Below are 18,410 nucleotides of genomic sequence, written 5' to 3' on the forward strand. Positions count from 1 at the left end.
GCCGATGGCGCCGGGCAGGGATGGTCCCCGCGGGGGAGACGGGAAGCACCCGGATTGGGATCACGGACCCTGCTCCTGCCACCTCCCCAGCAGCCTTGAAAAGCCCCTTATCACCTTATAACCTAAACAAGTCACTTTGTACCAGCCTCCCCGTCTCCGGCTTCTGCTGAGTTTTATAAACAACTTCCCCAAAGCGGCTGACGAGGATGTTTTCTCTCGCCTTGGGCAGCCCAGGAATGGGGGGTCCCAGCACCCTGGAAATGACTCGGTCGTGCCCCCCCTCTCCCCGCACCCACGAGGGCTGGCCTTTGGGTGCCATTGGTCCCCAAACGGGAGCCCAGGGGCGGACGGCTTCTGCTCCTGATGGGGATATAAAGGCTGAAAGAGCAGCCCCAGCTCTCTGTGCCGGGCTTTGCTGGAAGAAGGAGGGATGGGACCCGAAAGCGGCTTGATCTTCGCTCTTCTCTGCTGGGCGGCGGGTGAGGTGGCTGCCTACCCACCCTGGGATTTCTCCTGGGGTGACCCGGCGAGCCGGGGGGTGCGGCCAGACCCCTACGCCTGGTCTTGGGTGGAGGACCCCCAGTCTCGAGCCATCTCCAGCCGGCAGCCGGTGACAGTGCAGTGCCAGGAGGCTCAGCTGGTGGTGACGGTGCACAGAGACCTCTTCGGCACCGGCCGCCTGGTCAACGCGGCCGACCTGACGCTGGGGCCAGCAGCGTGCAAGCATTCCTCACTGAACCCCGCTCACAACACCGTCACCTTCACCGCCGGCCTCCATGAGTGCGGCAGCATCGTCCAGGTAAGACCTTCTCCCAGCGGTCCTTCCGCCAGTCCCAGCATCCCACCTGGCATCCCACCCCTCCCAGGAGCAGCTCTGGGCTGTGGAATCGTGCACTGGACATCCCCCGTGATGCCGGGGGATCTCTGGGTGCCGGATGCAGAGCACCATTGAGGAACACCCTAGGGGAAGGATGAGTGGGTATTACTCCCAACCTGGAGTGGTTTTTTTCCCCAAAGCTGCTTTGCCTTTTCAGCCAGAGACACATCAATGGTGCAAAGACCCCACATCAGACCAATTTCACTCGTGTTTTGGCCCATTAGGAAGTTTAACTTGCTGAGAATGGAGCGGGGCTCCTTCTCCATCCCCTTTTCCCCAGCTTTTTCCCCATTTCTTCAGCATTTCCCAGTTGGGAAAGGATGGCTACATGGCTCGGTGGTGGTGGGAGGTGGGGTGGCCTCGCTGCTGGCCTCTCACCGCTTTTCTGCCCAGATCACACCGGATTCCCTCATCTATCGCACGCTCCTCAACTACGACCCCAGCCCCGCCAGCAACCCCGTCATCATCCGCAGCAACCCCGCTGTCATCCCCATTGAGTGCCACTACCCCAGGTGAGCCTTCCCTGTCCTCGGTACCCCCCAGTCCAGTCTGCAGGGGCCAGCACAGGGTCATATCCTGATGTGCGGTGGTCCTTGCCCAGGAGGGAGAACGTGACCAGCAACGCCATCCGACCCACCTGGGCTCCCTTCAGTTCCACGCTGTCGGCGGAGGAGAGGCTGGTGTTCTCCCTGCGCCTCATGAATGGTAGGTGGGAAGCCATCCTGAGCTGCGGACGGGGATTGTTCCATCCTTTTCCCAGTGTGGGAGAGCTTGGGGACCCAGCACCGCACTGGGGAAGCCAACCTACCCCATGGCGAACACCAGCACTCCTGCTTTTGGGCTGAGCCTTGGCTCTGGGCCCACGGGAGCTCGGGGACGGCCAGAGCCACCCCTCCATCCCCATGCCTTTGTCACACCGGCGCTGCCTTGCAGAGGACTGGAGTGCCGAGAGACCCTTCACCGGTTTCCAACTGGGTGACATCCTCAACATCCAAGCAGAGGTGGGCACTGAGAGCCACGTGCCGCTGCGGTTGTTCGTGGACAGCTGCGTGGCTGCCCTGAGCCCCGGCACCGATTCCTCACCCCACTATGCCATCATTGACTTCAACGGGTAAGTCCTGGGGACCCGCCAGCAGCAGCACGGGGGAGCAGGGAGCCGCCGGGATGCTGACACCCCCTCCCCGACCTACCCCAGGTGCCTGGTTGATGGGAGATCGGACGACACCAGCTCTGCCTTCATCACCCCCCGGCCCCGAGAGGATGTGCTGCGCTTCAGGATCGACGTGTTTAGGTTCGCGGGGGACGCCAGGAATCTGGTAAGGCTGTGTGTGTGTGTCCCCCGCCAGCCCCAAACCGAGCCAGTGTCCCCCACCAGTGGGTCCCCACCTCTCTCCTTTGCCCTTCCCGCAGATCTACATCACTTGCCACCTGAAGGTGACCCCAGTGGACCAAGCCCCGGACCCCCTGAACAAGGCTTGCTCCTTCAACAAAGCCAGAAACACGTGAGTAGCCACCGCACCGGGATGGGGCAGGTCCCCACCAGCATCCTGCAGCCCTGGCATGGCACGGGGATGCATCACGGACCCAAATCTGGGGGGCACAAATGCTCTGTGGGTGCCGGGGGGGGGGCTCCGGTGACGATGCTCCCACCCTGCTACAGCTGGGCACCCGTGGAAGGCACCCGGGACATCTGCAGCTGCTGCGAGACGGGCAACTGCGAGTCCCCCGCTCTATCCCGGAGGCTCAACCCCCTGGAACGATGGCCCGGCCGCCGTTTCCGCCGCCACGATGCCGATGGTAAGGTCCCCACGAGGATGGAGGGGACACGCCGGGGTTGTGGGATGAGCCCGCCTCATCATTCCTTCCTCCCTAGGGAAAGAGGCCGAAGCCGACGTGGTCATCGGCCCCGTGCTCCTCTCGAGGGACCCGGGGCCCGTGGGAGAGCGGCGGGAGGGAGGTCAAGGTGAGTCCCCGCCAGCCGCGGCCGATGGCACGGCCCCGATGACAAGCTCTAACAGCCCCGCTTGGTTTTACAGGTGGGGTGACGGTGGTGCCCAGCGTGGTGACAGGGCTGATCTGCATGGTGGCCAGCGTGGGGCTGGCCGGGGCAGTGCTGGCTGTCGGCGTGGGGCGCAGGGGGTGCGCCCGTGCTTTGGTGTGAGCGTGGGGCGAGAGTCAAATAAATAAAGCCTGGGAAGGACAGAGCGCGTCCGTGCTGCTCCCTCTGCGATGGCACCCTGGGGACACGCCTGGGCTGGGTGCCCTGCCAGGGAGGGAGCATCCGTCCCTGCCGTGTGGCCGTGGGGGTGCCGGAGCCCCCCAGCTCTTGGGGGGGGTGTCTCCACATGTCCACTCGGATTTCAGCCCTCCCTGGAGCTCCGTTTTGGGAGTTGCCCCACTCATGGGTGACACTGGGGACAGTCCCCTCGCCCTAGAGGAATCCCAGCTGTGTCCCCCGGCCAGGGCTCCGGATGGGGGGGCGGGCAGAGCAGGGTGCGGGGGCGCCTCGGCTTAGCCAGGGAAGGACCACAACTCCTTCGAGAGGGCGTTTTTTTTTTGGGGGGGGGGCCCTGGAAGGGGACAAGTGACAGCCCCGGCACCCGGCGGGGACCCGGCGCGGCTGAAGCCCCGTGGGCGGGGACCCCTCGCCTTGCCCCGCCCCCTCACGCTTCGCCCCGCCCACAAGCTCCGCCCCCCCCCCCGCCGCGCTTTCTGTTCCCGCGGTTCCGGGCGCGGCCCTGGTTCTTCCCGCAGTGGCGGCCCCGGCTTCCCCTTCCCCTTCCCCTTCCCCTTCCCCTTCCCCTTCCCCTTCCCCTTCCCCTTCCCCTTCCCCTTCCCCTTCCCCTTCCCCTTCCCCTTCCCCTTCCCCTTCCCCTTCCCCTCGTCGGCTCCGGGCCTGCCCTTTCTCTGTGCCGGCCCCTGGGGCCGGGGCCGGAGGGGGTCCCGTGGCGAGAGCCCGGCGGGGGGGCCCGGCCCCGGGGTTTCTTGCCCAGCCCCAGGGTCAGCGTTGCCCCACTCCCCCCGGCCCCCCCCAGCACCGCCTTCGGCCCCAGCTCCCCCCCGCAGGGCCTTCCTTCGGCCCCCGGCCCCGTGGTCTGTCCTTCAGCCCCACAGTCGGTATTTCTTCCCAGCCCCGTGGTTTGGTCTCAGCTCCAGCCCTGCAGCACTTCAGCTCCTGCCCCGCCGCCGGGATCTCGGCCCCAGGCTCTCTCTTTCCTCTTATGTCAGCCCCACAGGTTTGATTTCGGCTCCAGCTCTGCAGCTGGATCTACCCCAACAGTCGGTATTTTGGCTCCAGCCCTACGTGCTGTGCTTTGCCTCTAACTCTCCAGTCCATCTTTCTGCCCCAGATCCACTGTTTTTATTTCAGCTCCGGCTCTCAGTCATTTATTCTCCAGCCCCAGGGTCAGTATTCCCATTCCATCCAGCTCTACAGTCAGTATTCCAGTCCTACAGTCTTTATTTCAGCTCTAACCCCAGCCCTGCAGTCTTTCAGCTCCAGCTCTACATTCCCCTCCAGCCCCACGGTCGGTATTTTAGCCCCCACCTCAGGACCTTTATTTCAGCTCCAGCCCCACAGGCAGTATTTCTGCCCAGTCCTGTGGTTTTTATTTCAGCTCCAGCTCTGCACCATGTCACCTCCAGCCCCGCATCATGTCACCTCCAGCCCCACAGTCTGTGTTTCAGCCCCAGCCCTGGTGTGTTTGTTTCTGCTCCAGCCATACAATCTTTATTCCAGCCCTGGGGTCTTTATTTCAGCTCCAGCCCTGTGTCATCCCAGCCCCGGCTCCAGGGTTTTTATTCCAGCCCCAGCCCTACAGTTGTTATTCCAGCTCCAGCTCTGCGACGTCTCCACTCCAGCTCCAGCCCCGCACTCTCAATTTCAGCCACAGCTCCAGGGCCTTTGTGTCAGCCCTGACCCCACAGTCTGTGTCTCAGCTCCAGCCCCATACAGTGTATTTCAGAGACAGCCCTACAGGTTTTATTTCTGCTCCTGCCCTGCAGACTCTGCTTGAGCCCCAAGGTCTCTACTCCAGCTGTGGCAACACAGTCAGTATTTCGGCTCCAGCTCTCTGGTGTCCCAGCTCCAGCCCCACGCTCCGTGTTCCTGCCCCAGCCCCACAATCTTTACTCTGGCTTCGTCGGTCTTTCCGCTCCAGCTCCGTGTCATGTCAGCTCCAGCCCTACAGTCTTTATTTCAGCCCCAGTGTATTTTCGCTCCAGCTATGTGTATTTTCGCTCCAGCCCCAGCCCCCCCATACAGGTTTTACATCACCCCCAGCCCCATTTCACCCAGAGACTATCATCTCAGACATTGAATTTGGCCTGGTGCATGCCAGCGTCTGGCACTTTGGGGGCAAATGTGACAGGACCCCACTCCCCAACTCCCCAACTCCCCCCCCTCACTCTCACCCCCACCCACCCCCAGACCCCTGAGCTGGCGTTTGGGGGCTGGCAACAGGCACTCGGCCTCCGCTTCCCTGTCCCAAACGAAGCCCCCAAAACACAGCCCTGAGCCCCCAGCAGCACTCGGCCCCACTCCCCAGCGCAGCCCTTCGGCTCCATGTCAGGGGCTGGGACCGGAGCCGGCTCCGCTCGAACCAATCCCGTACCGACCACCCGCGCCCCACCCTGCTTCGCTCCGTCCAATCCCAGCCCGTTCTTTCAATCCGGCCCCGCCCCGCCCTGCTCCACTCTACCCAACCCCAGCCCGTCCTTTCAATCCGGCCCCGCCCCCCCGGCTCCCCGGTCCCGCCGCCCCCGTTCCCCGCAGGCCCCGATCCCGCCGCCGCCGCTCCGGGAGGCGCGGCCCGGCCGGAGGCGGAGGGAGCCCGGTCCCCGCGCGGCCCCTCGGAGAGCTCCCGGCGGCGCGGGGTCGCTGCGAGCTGCGGCGGTTCCCGGCTCTGGAGATCGAACGGTGACCCGGAGCGGGCTCGCCGCGGAGCCCCAACAGGGATTGAAGCGGAGGGCTCGGATTGGTGGAGCGGAGCCGGCAGGGGCGGGGCCGGATTGAAAGGACGGGCTGGGATTGGGCGCAGCGGAGCTGGCCGGGGCGCGGCCGGTCGGTGCGGGATTGGCGGGGTCGGGCGCTGCCTCGGTGCGGGATTGGCGGGACGGGATTGGCGGGGCGGGACCGGAGGCCGTGGAGCGCGGCGCTGGGGCGGCGCTGCCGGGGGCCGGGGCCCGGCTCCCCGCGGGGGTGGGAAGGCTGGGTCGGAAATACTGTGTTGTGTTATTGTAAACCTAATGTCTGATGGTGACTGACAGGTAATAAAGTGTAACACGGCACAGTGAAGCTTTGGGGGGGGGGGCGGGGAGCTGGTTCCTGCCCGCGGGAGGGGCCCCCCTAGTTCTCAAGCTCTCCGCCCCGGCACCGGGGGGGGGATTTGGGGAGTTGGGGAGTGGGGTGGGGCCGTGGGACCCTCACCGGAGGTGGGGGTCCCGTCATATTTGCCCCCAAAGTGCAGGACGCTGGCATGTAGCAGGCCAAACTGAATGAGATGATAGTCTCTGGGTGAAATGGGGCTGGGGGGGGAAATGCTTGATTCAGGACACACCAGTCGAGGCGATTTTGGGCCAGTTATGACAGCTCCTCCTGATACTTGAGTGGTGACACTGATTGAGTTACAAACTTGTCAACAGCCCCAGCGCTGCCATGAGAAGAGGAGCAGCTTGGATCTGGAAGGATGCAGAGCTGGAGCCGGAATAAAGGTTGTAGAGCTGGGACTGACATAAAACCTGTACGGGGGGCTGGGGCTGGAGGGGAAATACACGTAGCAGGACTGGGGCTGAAATAAAGACTGTAGGGCTGGCTCTGACATACACAGCGTGGGGCTGGAGCTGACACAACACGGAGCTGGAGCGGAAAGACCAACTGTGCCGACGGAACCGGAGTAAAGGTTGTGGGGCTGGGGCAGGAACACGGAGTGTGGGGCTGGAGCTGGGACACCAGAGAGCTGGAGCCGAAATACCGACTGTGTCGCCGCAGCTGGAATAGAGACCCTGGAGCTGAAACAGAGACCACGGGGCCGGAGCAGAAATAAAAACCTGTAGGGCTGTCTCTGAAATATACAGTGTGGGGCTGGAGGTGAAATGAAGGCCCTGGAGCTGCGGCTGAAATCGAGAGAGCAGGGCTGGAGCGGAGATGTTGTAGAGCTGGAGCTGGAATAACAACTGTAGGGCTGGGGCTGGAAATCTCAGAGAGCTGGGGCTGAGATACACACAGCGGGGCTGGAATAAAAACCCCAGAGCTGGGGCTGGGATGGCACGGGTCTGGAGCTGAAATAAGGACCCTGGGGCTGAAATAAAGATTGTATGGCTGGAGAAGAAATAAACACAGCAGGGCTGGGGCTGAAACACAGACTGTGGGGCTGGAGCTGGAGCTGAAATAGAGACCCTGGGGCTGGAGGGGAAAGAATGCAGGGCTGGAGCTGGAATAAAAACCACGGGGCTGGGCAGAAACACCGACTGTGGGGCTGAAGGACAGACCGCGGGGCCGGGGCCCGAAGGAAGGCCCTGGGGCGGGAGCTGGGGTCGAACGCGGTGCTGGGGGACCGGGGAGGGGGGCAACGCTGACCCCGCCGCTGGGCAGGAACCCCGGGGCCGGGCCCCCCCGCCGGGCTCTCGCCACGGGACCCCCTCCGGCCCCGGCCCCACTCACCGTCGCCGCCGAGGTCCTCCGGGGCGGCTGCAACGAGAGGCGGCTGCTCCGGGCGCCGAAGCCGAAGCCGAAGCCGAAGCCGAAGCCGAAGCCGAAGCCGAAGCCGAAGCCGAAGCCGAAGCCGAAGCCGAAGCCGAAGCCGAAGCCGAAGCCGAAGCCGAAGCCGAAGCCGAAGCCGAAGCCGAAGCCGAAGCCGAAGCCGAAGCGGGAGGGGCCGGAGCAGCGCTGGGAGCCAACCCCAATGCGCGAAGGCGAAGGGGCGGAGCTTAAATGGGCGGAGCGAGGAGAAGGGGCGGCTCCACGGGGCGGGGCGCGGAGACGCCGGGGGCGGAGCGTGGGGAAAGGGGCGGGGCGGGGCGGGGCGGGGCGGGCGGGAGCGGCTGGGGACGCGGGCCTCGAGTGGGGAGCGGGAGCTGGCGATGGGGGACAGACGGTGTGGGGGACGTGGCCGGGGGGGGGAGAGGATTTGGTGGCAGGGCTGTGGCTCCCAAAGCACAAAGGATGCCACCGAGAGGGTGGCCGTGTCCCACACCCCCCTCTCCCCACTCAGGGCAGGGAGCAAGGAATAATTGGGGCATCTCGGGGAGTACATCCTTCCCACCCCCGCCATGTGTTGTGGCCTTTGCTCCCCAGCATCCAGGATTAAAGGACAACAGGAAAAAGCCAACAGCTTTCCCTCAGGGCGCCCCTCCGGAGAGATCCCCATCCCACGGGTGGCCTGAGGACATCCCGGGACATCCCTCGGGCGGCTGTCGCGGTGGCACGATGCCCGTTGTCCTCGCACTGCAGCCTCAGTTAGACACTGAACCCTCAAAAGCAACGTGTTTTAATGATTTCTGGTTTTAAAGCTCGTGAAAATAATAATAATATTAATAATAAAAATAATAATAAACCAAGACTTCCAGTCATCTCAAGGACTCCCCTCCCTATTTTTAAAAGTGGAACAGATCCCGGCCAGGGCAGCAGCTCCAACTCTGGGCTGTCTTCTCCCCCCCCAGGGAGGTGGCATTGCTGGAGACCACCCCCCCCCTTCCCCCCCAAAAATGCTGAAGGGGTTAAAGACTACAGAGCTCTCTATTGCTAATATGCGATTTACATCATTTATACAGCATTTATGGGCCCCTGCCTTTATTCCAGCTAAAACTCAGCATCGGTTTCCCTTAGGAAATGGAAAAAAAAAAAAAAGAAGGTTAAAGAAAAGTTAAGTATAAAAAAATATCTCAAAGAGTCGTTCTCGCTTCCCCTCCTTTTAACGTGAAGAAATGGGGGGGGGGGGGCTTGGGGGGGTGTCAAGGAGCTGCTGATGGGCTCCGGGGTCTCCGGTGGGACAGAGGAGCCAGCTCAGGCACTTTCTCGCAAGGGGGACAGAGGCTGTGGCAGGTGACGTCCCTCTGGCGATGCTCCCATCAAGATCTGAAAGAAGACAAAAAAAAAAAAAAAAACAAACCCAAAAACAAACCAGGATTTGAGAAATGCACTTAGGAAGACATTCAAAAAAGTTATTTCAAAGGCGGCAGGGGGGTTCTTTTGAAAGTCAGCTTCATTATTCCCTGGAATAACAAGGAAATTCAATATAAATACTCAAAAGGGAGCGAGACACCAGCCCCCAGCTCCACTGCTGGCCAAATCCAGCTTTTTTTTTGATGTTTGCAAAGAAAACCCAAATGAAAGGGAGACAAAAAGGAATTACGCTACTCAGGTCTGACCCCCATCTCTAGTTTTTTTGATGGCAAAGGGAAGAACAGAGAAGGAGAGATGGACAGAGAAGGACAGAAGGACATCTCCTTACTGGGAAATCTTGCAGTTTGTCGTGGCGACGTAGCGTCCGGTGTAATGGATGTTGCACCTCACCACGTTGTTGGTGAAGTCTGACTCCAGGACAATGTATTTGGGGTTCACTTGAACCTAAAAATGGGGGAAAGGGAAGGAAAAACACCCCAAAAAATTACTAAGAAGGGGGATGAGCAGCGCCTAAACCTGTGTTAAAGGGATGGCACAAAAAAAAGTGGGTGGTCCCGAACCCGATGGTTAAGAGGATCCCAAGCCGCCCACAAATCGGTAATGTTTGCCCCTAAAAATCTCCCCCAACGACCCTGGCCACCTTTAAGACGTAATTCCCCGGCTGCACGTCCGTTATATCGATCCACTGGCAGTCGATGTCGGCGTTGTAGGTGTCGTAGCAGCCCGGGCTTAAGCCCTGCGGGGAGAAAAGGGGGTTCAGGGTATGCTGGGGGGGTGGTGTGTGAACCCCGAGGAGCCCTTGAAGCATCCTCCCCCCCGCAAAAGCACCTGGGTGTGGGCCGTGCAGGCGTAACGCTTCAGGTTGCCGAAATCACAGGTGGTGTCCTCCAGGCAGAAGCTGGCCTTGTGGCCCTCGGCCACCTTCCTCCCCGTGGTGGCATCCAGCAGGTCGTAGTGGCTGAACTCATCCATGCTGTGGTAGTGCCTGGGGACGGAGGGAGGGACGATGACAGAGTCAGGGTGACCCCCTGAATGGTGCCGTCCCCTCCCCAGATGGGATTCTGGGGGCTGCCCATCAACGTGGGTCCACACCGGCTTGCCAGCTCCCTCCCTGGGGACATTAACTGCAGGAGCTTGGTGGCTTTAGGGACAAAGAGGGGAAGTAAGGTAACCCCCCCCCCCCGCCCCAAGCTCTCAAAGCAAAGCCACAAAAAGGGGGAAACGCCATTAAAAAAGCCTTAAAACTGCCATGAAAAGGAGGGCTGATGGAGGGGAGGTGGGGACACTCACTGGTGGCAACTGTGCCATTCCCAGCTGTGCCGGGGCCGGCTGGGCAGAAAGTCGGCCGTGCCCTGGTTCTTCACCCGCTGGGGAAACCGCAGGAGCACCCGCACGTCGTAGTCGGTGGCTTCGGCGGTGTAGGCGGTGCTGGGGACATCAAGGAAGGTCAATGCCAACGTCCACCCCCCCCAGCCCTTGGCCCCAGCCCCAGGGGACAGGAGCTCCGGCAGGTTCAGCCCTGGCACCTCTGGGGAGGCAAATCTCCAGCGATCGCCTCTGTAGGGAGAGTTTCCTTCGTGGAAAAGGAAATGATGAAAAAAGAAGAGGGAGAGGAGAGAAGGTCCCCTGCCCTGCAGCACTCGCCAGACCCTTCCTTTGTGCTTTGCTTTGCTCTTTGCTTTGCCCTTTCCTTTCCCCTTCCCTCTTTCCTTCTCTTCTCCTCTCCTTCATCCTTCTACCCCTTCCCTTCCCCTTTCTGCTTCCCTTTACCCTTTCTTGCTCCTCTCCTTCATCTTTTTCCTCCTTCCCCTTCCTTCTTCCCTTTCCCATTCTTTCCTCCATCCTTCTCCTCCTTCTCTCTCCTTCCCTTTCCCCTTTCCTTCTCTCCTCCACCCTTCTTCTCCTTCCCCTTCCCTTTCCTATTTCCTCTTTGCTTTGCTTTTCCCTTCCCTTCTCTCCTCCTTTCTTTTCCTTCACCCTCCTTCCCTTTCCCCTTTCCTCTTCCTACCCTTCCCTTCCCCTTTCCTTCTCTCATCCATCCTTTTCCTTCATCCTTCTCCTTCTTCCCCACCACTCTTCCCTTTTCCCTTTCCTATCCTTCACTTCCCTTTCCCCTTTCCTTCTCCTCTCCTCCACCCTTCACCTCCTTCCCCTTTCCTCTTCCCTATCCTTCCCTTTCCCCTTTCCTTCTCGCCTCCTCCATCCTTCTTTCATACTTCTCCTCCTTCCTCTTTCCTCTTCTCTATTCTTCCCTTCCCTTTCCCCTTCATCCATCCTTCTCTTTCATCCTTCTCCTTCCCTTTTTCTTCCCTATCCTTCCCTTTCCCCTTTCCTTCTCCTCTCCTCCATCCTCCTCCTTCATCCTTCTCCTCCTTCCCCTTTCCACTCCCCTATCCTTCACTTCCCCTTTCCTCTTCCCTAGCCTTCCCTTCCTTTCCCCCTTTGCTCTTCCCTTCCCTTTCCTTCCCCCTCCTCCATCCTTCTCCTCCAACCTCCTCCTCCACCAGCTCGTCCCCCATTCCTCCCCATCTCCCCCTCACCCCAGGACCCCCCTGTCTCCCCCCATGTCCCCATCTCCCCCCGGCCCCAGGATGCAACCCACGCCCCCCCATGGCTGCTCCTACCTGGCCAGGCACTTCTCCTCGGCCGCGCAGCGCAGCGAGTACAGGTGAGCTCGCTGCACGTAGGTGGACGCTTGCACGTAGTTGGGGTCCGGCACCAAGTCGGGGAGACCTGCCAGGAGGACGGGGACAGCCCTGAGGACGGGGACAGACCTTGGGGACAAGGCTTGGGGACGCCGCGGTGCCCTCCTCGAAGCAGCCAGCCCCGACCTCCTGGGGAAGTTTTGCTTCGGTCACCACCATGTTTTTTTAATTTGAAGCTGCAGACGGAAAATCCTCCCTCTCCCTCCCCTTCCCCCCCCACCCCGGGTTCCTGCTGGCAAATCCCAATCCTCCATTTTCCTACAGCGGGATTGCTCAACCCGTCCTCCTGGAAGCGATTACACCCAGCCCTGGCCAGCCACCCTGCAAGGGGTTATTGGGGTCCCCCCGAGCCCCTGGACTCCCACCCCTGTGGCAGCCAGGAACGGGGGGGTGACAAGAGCCCCTAAAAAGGGGGGGGTCCTATTTCCTGCCCTGTTTCCTGTTTTTCACCCCAAACCAGGGGTGAGAGTGGGGGCTCTGCTGACCCCAGGCCCCCCCCCCCCATGCCTTTAGCCCTCCTCTCCTTCAATTCCTGATGTCGCCCTGTGCTTGGGGCCAAGCCAGAGCAGGCTGCGGACAGACAGACAGACAGACAGCCACAGGGACGGGCGGGGGCTGCCTCGCTTTCCAAAAGCATTACGGAGCCCAGCTGGAGCCAGAACTTACCCCCCGCCCCCAGCAACACCCTTTCACACCTCCTCTTCCCAAAGGCTCCTCCGGGACCAGACACCCAGAAAGCATCCTTACATCTGCCCCTCGAGAAGGACCGGGATGGGAGGGGATGGTCCCCAGGTGCTCCGTTCCTCAGTTTCCCTTCTCACAGCCCACTGCAAAGTCAAGCCCTGCTCCGCAACAACCTCTGCTTAGCATCTCTCCTTCCTGCGAGCTCACTGGCCTGTCCCCATCCCCATCCTCATCCCTGTCCCCATCCCCATCCCTGTCCCCATCCCCATCCTCGTTCCCATCTCCATCCCCATCTTCATCCCCATCCTTGTCCTTGTCCCCATCCTCGTCCCCATCTTCAACCCTATCTTCATCCCCATCTTAACCTACATCCTCATCCCCATCCCCGTCCCCGTCCTCACCCTTCATCCTCATCCTTACCCCCTCACCCGTCCTCATCCCCATCTTCATGCCCATCCCCATCCTCAACCCCGTCCCCACCTTCATCCCCATCTTCATCTCCATCCTCATCCCCATCCCCTTTCAAGGGACCGGGGGGGGCGCTCCAGCCACATCAGCTCCTCCCTTTGCACCCAGACACTTGCCAGCACATTTCCCTTTTTTCCCCTCCTATTTCTTTATCCCTATTTTCCCTTTTTTTCCACGGGCAAAAAGAACAATGCCTTCTTGTTTCTTGGCCTGCCTTCCCTCGAGGGATCACGTCACTCCATTGGAGCTCGTTTCCTGCCCCGCTTGCTTGGTCATCGCTGCTGATGTAATACCCGGGGGGGGGGGGCGCACACACCAGGGGAGAAAATTGGGAGAGCTTGGAAAGACTTCCCCCCCGCCCCCCCTTAAAAAAATTAATAATAAAAAAAGTGATGGAGAAAGACCCCTGGGCCCCATCCCACTTGCAAGAGGAACATTTGTCATCATTTATAAACCAGCTTTTCCTCCCCGCTGTTGTTTATAATAAATTCTTGGACGCTCCGGAGAGAAACCCGACTCCTTTACCAACGGGGAGTTTTATTTTCCCCCCACGACGGAGCTCGCCCTGGATGGCCCCGTTGTTATTGTAGGGTCTCACGCCTGGTTTTCGGCTCAGGCCCGGCAGCGAAGGGTCAGACCGCAAGCGCCAGCATCGCTGGGGTTAATGGGATGGCAGGATCCGGCCTCATCACCCTCCAAATGTCCCCTTATCACAGCAGGGCACCGAACTGTCCCCATCAGGGGCTGGCCAAAGCCTGATCCTTTTTGATGAGCCAGCACTTTTCCACCTCCTGCAAGTCAGGGGGCCTGGCAGCCCCCCGCTATCGCCTCCAAAAAGGGACAACCACAGCAAGAAAATGTTTGTTTTTCCTCCTCCGCCCCTCAGCCTGCCCCGGGGAGCTGCCAGAGAAGATTTCCTTCTTATTCACCATGAAAATTAGAATAATAAAAAAAGGCAGGCCTGCTCCCCGCCGCGCTGTTTGTGCAGGTGTGCCGGGCTTAGCCGAAAAATCCCAGCTCCAGCAGTTTTCTGAGAGGGCGGCTGCTTTGCCTCCCTGTGCCCGGCAAGTGCTGGGTCCCGGCCCTGGAGATGCAGCGACCACCGACGGGGGGTGGCTGTGAGCAGTGGGGATGGGGACTTGGGGACACCCCCGAGCGACCGAGACGCACCCCTTCGTCCCTCCATCCCACCCCTGCGGCATCCCTCCTCCAGCACCTCCTGGTGCACCCCTTCATCCCCCCCCTCCCAGCCCCACTGAATCTTCCCCCAGTCCCCCGTTGGTGGTTAAATGCCTTAAGATAGCAAGAAAATCAACCCAAACTCATCCCCAAGCCCACAAAAGGGAGACTTTCCCAGAGAGAGTGTCACCTCCTGGCTCAGGTGCCCCATCTGTGGGTGATGGCATCCTCAGGAGCCACCACGAGTCAAGCTTAGTGGGTACCGAAATCCCCATCACCCCATGGGATTTCCAAAACCCACTCCCATTCAAAAATCAACCCAGAGCGACCCGTTCGCACGAGGGAAAGGCAAAAAACCCCTGCTGGAGATGGAGGAAAGCAGAGAGGAGGGGTCTGGGGAGGGGTGAGGGTGAGGAAGCCCCTGAAGATGCCTCCTGGGAGGTGGTCAAAAGCGGGGAGCACCGGTAAGACCCAGCACCTCGGTTGAACCCCACAAGGAAGGGTGGGCTATCTGTCCCCATGGCTTAGATGCCACGTGGGCTTGGATTTCACCAGCCATGACCTCCTTTGCATGAGATGACTCGGGTCCTGAGCGAGACTCGGGTGACGCTCGGGTCTTCTGCAGCGGTCGCGAGCAGGAGACGTGAAGACTTTTGGTGTCTCCTCCCCATCTCCTTGCCAAAGCCCAATCTGCTGCATTTATCCCCTTCCCTTGACCAAGCCACATGAGAAGATCCTCTCCCACCTCCGCCATGGCCTGGCCACCTATAGATTTAGGGCTGGAAACTAATTCAGCTCTCACCTTCTAAGATGTCTTCTTTGGCTGGTTTGGATGGAGGGAGGCGGCCGACCCCCAGTGCTCACGCAAGCCCCAGTAAACCCCCTCATAAAAGCTGTTGGGATCTAATTGCTTAATTAACCCCCCAGGTGCCCCAGCGAGGGGCTGGGAATGCCGCACATTCCTGGCGGAGCCGGCTGGGATTAGGAGGCTCTTAAAGAGCTTAGGCGCATAATTAACATCTGATTCGGCTTTATAAAGTGTTTTGACCAATTAAGAAACCTGCCTGAAGGGTGGCCCTGCAGGTGACAGGCTTGGAGGTTTTTTTGGTGACCCCCAAGGAGGTGACAGCTTTCCCCAAACAAAGCTTGGCTGGAGACAGCAGCAGGTGACCCAGAGGAGAGGCCAGGCAGTGGGGTGACCCCAGAGAGCCACCTCCCTGGACTGGTCAGATGATCTTTAGTCCCTTCCTTAGATTTATTAAGGAAAAATGTGAAGAAGGAGGCTGGGGGCTTCTGTACCGAGAGGTGGGTGTCCCGTTGCTGGGCTCACTGGCCAGCAAGGGTTGTCCACCCACCCATGAGCACCCCGATCCCCCTGGCAGAGCCGCAGCACCTCCACCTCCTGCCCGAGCTTCCAGGGATCCCTGAAGGACACAGCCTTTGCCAACAGGGAGAAGATAAGCTTGCCAGGCATCTTCCTACTTCCCTCTGTCGCCTCGGGACATCTGCAGGGCAGCCGTCCCCAGGCACCCCTCCCCGGAGCCACGGGACCGCCGGCATCCCTCATCCCTGCATCCCTCATCCTTGCATCCCTTGCCCGGCAGGAGCGGCTGCTCCCGTCGAGGCAGTGGGAGATGCAGAGGAAGATCCTCTCCGCGCAAACCCTGTCCCCAAGCTCTTTCACACACATCTTCAGCAGGGCCGGCCGGACCTCGGGCTGACCCAGCCCGGCTGCTCTCGCTGTGTTTACTCGCTCGCACGCAATGGGGCAGGGCTGGGACGAATGCTTCCCCCAGTACAAACCCTCTGGGATGGTTTTTTCCCAGAAACCAGGGACGGGGCTGGATGGGTTATGGGGTCAGACAGGTCAGAGGCTCCAGCTGAGATGGCTTTCCCGAGGGACAGGCAGGGAACAGATCCCCCAGGCTGCTGCTCCTCACACCCTCCAGCCTTGCTTCCAATTTCACCACGGAGCAAAAACACTCTCAGCAAGCCTCAGCCAAAAGCCACAGGATTTCATCAGGATTGGGGTCAGTAGGACGTGAAACGACGGCGTCCCTGCTGCGACCTTGGTCCCCTGCTGTGGCCGGCACGGGGCGGGCAATGGGGGTGATCGGCCCCGGGTGAGGCAGCGCAGATCCACCCGTAAACCAAGGCAATGGTGCCCCGGCACGGGGCACACGGCCGGGACGACCCGGGACACGACACTGTCCTACCCCAGGAGCACAGTGTGCCCCCCAACCCACGGCATGCAGCCAGCCCGTTGCTGGCAGGATGACCGAGGACACGGTCACAAGCGCACCCCACAAATACAGGATGACCCTGGGACGTGGCACAGACCCACCCCAAGCTCAGACCCCGCTGGGACTTGCTCCTTCACCCCCCCTTCCCTTTCCTCTCTCTTTTTTCACCCCTTCAAACATCGTTCCCAAAACACGGAGGGTCTCCAACAGCCCCTTGGCGGCCCCTCGGTGGCCGCCCGGCCGCATTTGTCCCCGTAGCACCGGGGCAGCATCCTGGGAGAGCGACCGGCACCAGACGTGGGTGCAGAGGGCTCTGCCCTCGGGGATGCCTTCTCCCCGGGTGAAGGAGCACCCAGGGCACCGTCCCACCCCGGGGAGCTGCCACCCGCCCCAGGGTAGCCCCCAGACTCACCCCGTCCGCCGTGGCTGGGCCTGTAGACGCTGCCCACGCTGACCCGGGCTTGGCTATCGGGGACGGCTTGCGGCATTTCGGGGCTCCTGGCGGGCAGGTAGGGCTCGGGCCGAGGAACCCCGTAAGGTTCCGGCGCCCGAAAAGGCGGCTGCGGCTCGTAGGGTGGGTACTGGCCCCCGTACCCCGTCCCGGCGGGAGCTTGTAGGTTGTCCGCCGACGCGACGCCGTGGCTGGCGGGTTGCCGGTTGGCGTACGAGTCCGGGCCGCCCTGCTCCGGCGAGCCCCCCGCGTCGTGGTACAAGCTATGGGAGTACCGGCGGTCCAGCCCATCGACCGGTTGAGGGGCGGCGGGCACGTAGGGGCGTTCGGCCGCCGGGTAGTAACCCTGGGCTCTATAGGGGCTCTGCTCCTCCCCGTAGTCCTCGTAGCGTGCCCGGGCTTGGAAGGGGTACACCACGCTGGCGCCCGCCGCCGCCGAAGCCACGGCCGCCCCGCCGGCGCCCCGGTAATAGGTGTACGCCTCGTCGTACGCCCGGGGCGCCTCGTAGGGCTCGTACTGGGGGGCGAAGGGGAACTGGGGGTACGCCGGCTGCCCGACGGAGGCGTAGGCGAAGGACGAGGAGGAGGAGGACGAGGCGGAGGAAGGTTGGCGCGAGCGGCCGGCGGGCCGTACCCGCTGCGAAGCGGTACTGTCGCCCACCGGTCCCTCCCGCCAATTTTCGGGCACCTGCCCGAAACCGAAGGGATGCCTCGTCTGCCCCCGCACCGTCTCGGAACCCGGCCGCGGCGGTACCACCGGTGCCTGCCGCCGAACGTTGCCCGTTCCTCCTCCGCTCATCGCTCCCGCCAACAACAACCGGTTCCCTCCGGGTCTCTCTTGCCCGGCCGGGACGTACTCGGCGCCGGTATTAAGCAAGCTGTAAACGCGGCCGTTGTTCTCCCACTGGATCAGCTGCCTCCACGGCTGCCCGCCGCCGCCCGCCTGCTCCTGCCCGCCCGCCAGCAGGCACAGCCCGCAACCCAGCGCTGCCCACAGCCCCCAAGCTCCCCCCGCTTCCATCCCGCCGCCCGTTTCCGCCGCTTTTCCCCCCCCCCCGCCCCCAGCCCCGGCGGAGCGGCCGCGCTCCCCGGCGGCGGCGGCGGCGGCGGCGGAGGGAAGCGGGGAGGCGGCGGAGGAGCGAGCGCCGCCGCCGCCGGGTCCTAAGGACCGCCTCCGGGCCGGATCCTGCCCTCCGGGAGGAAGGGCCGCGGAGGTGCTGCCCTGCCGGCCAAATGCATCCCCCCGGGGTCGAAAGCGAACACGCAAAACCCCCACGGCGAACCCTGAAATCTCACGTCGTGCGCGCTTTCTTAACGCGCTCGACGCCGCGGTTACACGCGTGTTGGGGTCGGAGTTCTCCGGGGTTCGGCGTTAGGCGCTGGACTCGAAATAGGGGTTCGGGCTCGTGGGGGGCGTTGGTGGGGCAACGCGATGCGATCCTGCCCCACGCCGCTGCTCGGAAGGACCCCGGTGTCCCCCAGAGGAACTCAAATTCACACCGCTGACTGTCCCACGGGGAGGCCCGGGGCCAGGGTGAGGGCCTAGACAAGCACCTTCGCTCCCTCACAAAAGGTCTCGAAGGAGAAACTGTGCCAAAACCCCAGCACTTTCCCCCAGAATTTGTCTCTCTGTGACAACTGGGAGGGGGAGGTCCCTTGGTATTGCATCCCAAACGAGGAC

The 18,410-nt window shown here is 61.8% G+C and overlaps 2 protein-coding genes across 2 annotated transcripts; one reads left to right on the forward strand and one right to left on the reverse strand.

Moving 5' to 3' along the window:
* Positions 1-120: 120 nt before the first annotated feature.
* LOC142038400 (zona pellucida sperm-binding protein 3-like) lies at positions 121-5,891 on the forward strand. The gene is made up of 11 exons (XM_075043825.1): positions 121-799; positions 1,271-1,389; positions 1,479-1,582; positions 1,811-1,988; positions 2,073-2,193; positions 2,288-2,379; positions 2,538-2,674; positions 2,751-2,840; positions 2,914-3,034; positions 3,913-3,994; positions 5,652-5,891. The coding sequence occupies exons 1-11, from the start codon at positions 431-433 to the stop codon at positions 5,889-5,891; spliced, it is 1,653 nt and encodes a 550-aa protein (XP_074899926.1). The 5' UTR covers positions 121-430.
* Positions 5,892-8,348: 2,457 nt separating this feature from the next.
* LOXL1 (lysyl oxidase like 1) lies at positions 8,349-18,101 on the reverse strand. Its single transcript, XM_075045689.1, has 7 exons — positions 16,691-18,101; positions 11,624-11,732; positions 10,290-10,427; positions 9,828-9,984; positions 9,640-9,735; positions 9,328-9,443; positions 8,349-8,951 (listed from the first exon to the last, which is right to left on the reverse strand). Exons 1-7 carry the CDS (start codon positions 17,748-17,750, stop codon positions 8,945-8,947), a joined length of 1,683 nt encoding a protein of 560 aa, XP_074901790.1. The 5' UTR covers positions 17,751-18,101; the 3' UTR covers positions 8,349-8,944.
* Between the last annotated feature and the right edge of the window lie 309 nt (positions 18,102-18,410).

Source organism: Buteo buteo, chromosome 13 (assembly GCF_964188355.1).
Source record: "Buteo buteo chromosome 13, bButBut1.hap1.1, whole genome shotgun sequence".
NCBI lineage: Eukaryota > Metazoa > Chordata > Aves > Accipitriformes > Accipitridae > Buteo > Buteo buteo.

Coding starts and splice junctions, on each gene's coding strand:
- LOC142038400 (XM_075043825.1), top strand. CDS start 431: ATGGGACCCGAAAGCGGCTTGATCTTCGCTCTTCTCTGCTGGGCGGCG. Junction 1,989..2,072: donor GCCATCATTGACTTCAACGG/GTAAGTCCTGGG, acceptor GACCTACCCCAG/GTGCCTGGTTGATGGGAGAT. Junction 2,194..2,287: donor CGGGGGACGCCAGGAATCTG/GTAAGGCTGTGT, acceptor CCCTTCCCGCAG/ATCTACATCACTTGCCACCT.
- LOXL1 (XM_075045689.1), bottom strand. CDS start 17,750: ATGGAAGCGGGGGGAGCTTGGGGGCTGTGGGCAGCGCTGGGTTGCGGG. Junction 11,733..16,690: donor GCCCAGCCACGGCGGACGGG/GTGAGTCTGGGG, acceptor TCCTCCTGGCAG/GTCTCCCCGACTTGGTGCCG. Junction 9,985..10,289: donor GAATGGCACAGTTGCCACCA/GTGAGTGTCCCC, acceptor CTCCGTCCCCAG/GCACTACCACAGCATGGATG.